This window comes from Populus alba, chromosome 1, assembly GCF_005239225.2.
Source record: "Populus alba chromosome 1, ASM523922v2, whole genome shotgun sequence".
NCBI lineage: Eukaryota > Viridiplantae > Streptophyta > Magnoliopsida > Malpighiales > Salicaceae > Populus > Populus alba.
The window spans coordinates 5,108,880-5,112,600 of NC_133284.1; the positions used below are offsets into that span (position 1 = coordinate 5,108,880).

The window sequence follows — 3,721 nt, forward strand, 5'->3', positions numbered from 1 at the left end:
GAGGGAAACCATTCATATGTTAAAAGGCCTTTGAATTTCTCCATGCAACAAAACAGTAGTACAATTGTCCGAAATCCTTCTTCTTGATTCCCCTAAAAAAAACCCTTCTCTATTCCTCCTCTTGGTTTTTTCATGATACAAAACCATTATGGAGATAAGCAAGGGCAGACAATGCAGCACAAGTAAATCTTTTTAACTGCCAATAATTCTACTATAGCTCACTCCTTTTAGAGTCATTTGTCTTGAAAAATGTATCCAGCTTCAACGAAGTGGGATTTCACCATATCAAGGGCCTTGGAGCGGTGAGAAATCTTGTTCTTTTCATCCTTTGCCATTTCCGCATAGCTGTAAAAGAAAAAAATAACACAATCCAGCAGCACCTTGGTTCAATTATTATGGAACACTGAGACAAAACAGCAGGAATCAAAGAAGGAAGATTACGTTTGCTCATGGCCATCAGGTTGAAAGATTGGGTCCCATCCAAAATCATTAGGTCCCCTTGCAGGAACTATCATCCCCTGAAAAATAATGCCACAGATCATACATTGGTAGTTTTAACTAGCGTGTGACAGTTTTCCTACAAAACAAACGCATCTCAAATAATATATCTTTGATTCATCAAAATAATTGTGATTTTTGGTTTTGAAGCACACAAAGAGCATGCAAAAAATCATTTTACTGAGTTGGAATTTAATGCTTGACAGGAACGGATGAAGTAATGACTCCTAAATCCTATTTTAAATATCCCCTAGTCATTTAAGGGTCATGATTGTAAGTTTGATAGACTATTGCATTATCCAACCAAGAGCTTCAGCAAGATGATAATGCATCCAGAAGTATCAGATGACTGAGAATGGGATGTGAACCTTAACCAGGTGAAAAAAAACTCTAACTAGCAAAACATAGGTGAAGTAAATATAAGTAATCTAAACACATTATCCCGATGCAATCAGTTGAATAAGCCTATTTTTCAAGTGCTAAGAAAAAGGTGGAGCTAAAAGTATCAGTTTTGCTATTTGTCAAATTTGATCAACCAACCAGCGAATTCTATGAAACAGAAGGAGGATCATATGCATTTCCTCTTGAAATAACCGCTAACAGAGCTGTCAGTTCTTCTCAACTCTTCTGTTAAAGAGTGCTCATTCATCTTTAATAGACAGTCTTAACTTTTTATCGACTTACATGCATCAATGACAGAAAAATTTATAGGATAGGTTACTGCCTAGAGAAAGATTTTGGTCAAAGTTTGGTCATGATCCCTTGTCAGATTAAAAGGGCATAGCGGCCTCCATATTATTTTGTGCAAAAGATTGAAGAGCAGCTATTACTTATTTATATCACATATCCATCTTAAAAGAAAAGAGACTTGGAGAGGGGTACATAATAGATTCTTTTATATTCTGGGAAAAGCATACCGGAGTTTTCCCAAGGAATGTAATAGGTTCAACATCAGGCCCAAGAGCGAAAGAAAATGCACATAAAGCATAGGCTGATTTGTCCTCGTATGCCATTAGCAAGTTGTTCAGACCTTGAAAAGTGCAAAATTGTTAGGCAACTTGACAAAAATAACAATATAAGAAATGATAGGAGCAAAACACTATGAAAAGAACAAACCTTCATGACCAATCTTCTGCAAAAACCACTTTCTGCATGAATCATAATCATGTTAGATGATGGCAGCAAAAGACCACGGAACAAGATTGTTAGAACCAAATTGTTGAAAATAACACCAAAAAACTACTAGATGGAAACATATCATTTTCTAATGATACTGAATCATCAACTCTTTTAAAAGTCAAGGTTGAGCTTGGTAAGAATAATAATTTTTAAATAGTAAAGGACAGAAAAACTATGCCTGTATCATTGGAAAAAATAAAATGAAATGAAAAGGTACCTACATTTACATATTTATCGTCACTTGAAAAGAAACAAAAAGGAAATAGGAATAATAAAAGCAATTAAATAAGGTTCGCAAAAAGCAGATGGCAAGATGAGCATCAAACTCTTTTATATCCTATGTCAGTTGGATCTTCTGGAGGAGTTAATGAGGCAAGGGCATTGTAGTTTTAGAAGAGAATCTTCCAGTTCTTTCTACTTTACCTCAATGAACAGAACTAGGTTAAAGCTGCACATAAAATGACAAGATGAAACCTTTTGTTGCATGAACAATCTAAGCAGGAGAACAAATAAGTTGCATCTGTTGACGAGTTGATTATCATGTCAACACTGTTTTTTGGCCTATTTACATGTTATTATGATGGATAAATCATACTTCTTTAAAAAATTAAAACAACAGAACAGGTACTGAAACTTTTTTTTTTTTTAATAAAAGAAGTCAACTGTGAGTTTAATCCAGGAGCTTCTGAAGATTCAAGAAAACCTAAATCTCAAATATTAACCGATGAAATATTCCTCAGGACTATGATTTACTTCCCTGTAACAAAATCCTTGTAACATTGGAAAAATGGGATGGTTCATGGCCCCTTTGGTTAAACATTGCAAAAATGGGATGGTTCATGGTGTACAAATAATTAGTCCAATCATCAATTTACATATGTTCAATGGTAACCATTGAAATTCTAGCTTTAACACACCAGCATGATTCGGGCATCAAATTAGGCTTCTTTCATCAAGCTGAAATCTCCATAAATTCCTGATTTACCTCCCATGAATCATTCTAAAATTCCTCTGATCCAAAATTCATGAAAGTAAACAACAAAAAATGTACTGCATAATTAGAAGGCCTTACACCAGTATAAAAAGAACAAAACTTCACATCGACAATAGAAGAAAATAATCACAACTTACATGTATGGCCCTGCAAGCAAATGCACAAAAAATCATAAATTAAAAATAAAATCATACAAAAAGAAGAAGAACGACAACAAGAAGTTAACAAACAAGCAAGATAATAAGTACCCGGAAGACCCTTTAAGGCATTGAAGCAAAGACAAGTATCCTCCACCAAGACAGGCCCATTCACCTACAATTTCCAATAGAAATACACACATTATTTATTTATTTCCACAAAAAAATAAAAAACTATGTACACAAAGATATTCGGTAGCATTTATTGTACCTCTACGGCAGCTAAACGAGCCTTTTCTTTAGAGATTTCTTCAGGTTCTCCTTGCAGCTCGGGTACTGTAAGCACCGAGAGAAAAAACAACAATCAACCCCATGATCATATAATTTTTATTTCCCATAGAGACAAAAACACAGAGAGAGAGAGAGAGAGAAATATCACAGTCAAGCTTGAGAGATTGGAAAGGAATGGATTGGCCCAGTATTGCACGGACTTCTTCAAGCTTCTTTGCGTTTCCGGTCACGAATGTCACCGGTCGTGACAACAGCACTCCTGAGGCTGCTTTTGCCACCGCCATTTCCTCTTTGCTTTTTTTTTTTTTTTTTGAGACTGTGTTTTCGAAAACAAAAGGGAGAAATGGATTTATCCATACAAAGAGAGAAGAAACTGGGCCCAATAATGAAGTCCATAAATGCTTAGTCAGACCCAACTTATAAGGACCCACAAACAAACATTAGCCCAGACCATTTAAAATATAAATCATGAACAGAAATAAAATTTGTGTGAAAACTTTTACCCTTGTAGATTCATCAATATTCCACTTCTACCCTATATTTTAACATTTCTTAGTATTACCCCTTGTAGTTTATAAAAAGTTCTAGTGTTACCCCTATTTTTTAAATTCTCTCTTGAGCT

General features: G+C 34.9%; 1 protein-coding gene across 1 annotated transcript; it reads right to left on the reverse strand.

The window, feature by feature from the left end:
• Positions 1 to 17: 17 nt before the first annotated feature.
• On the reverse strand, positions 18 to 3,421 carry LOC118061369 (inosine triphosphate pyrophosphatase). Its single transcript, XM_035074803.2, has 8 exons — positions 3,248 to 3,421; positions 3,080 to 3,144; positions 2,920 to 2,983; positions 2,809 to 2,818; positions 1,615 to 1,646; positions 1,416 to 1,528; positions 442 to 518; positions 18 to 345 (listed from the first exon to the last, which is right to left on the reverse strand). Exons 1-8 carry the CDS (start codon positions 3,381 to 3,383, stop codon positions 234 to 236), a joined length of 609 nt encoding a protein of 202 aa, XP_034930694.1. The 5' UTR covers positions 3,384 to 3,421; the 3' UTR covers positions 18 to 233.
• Positions 3,422 to 3,721: the final 300 nt, after the last annotated feature.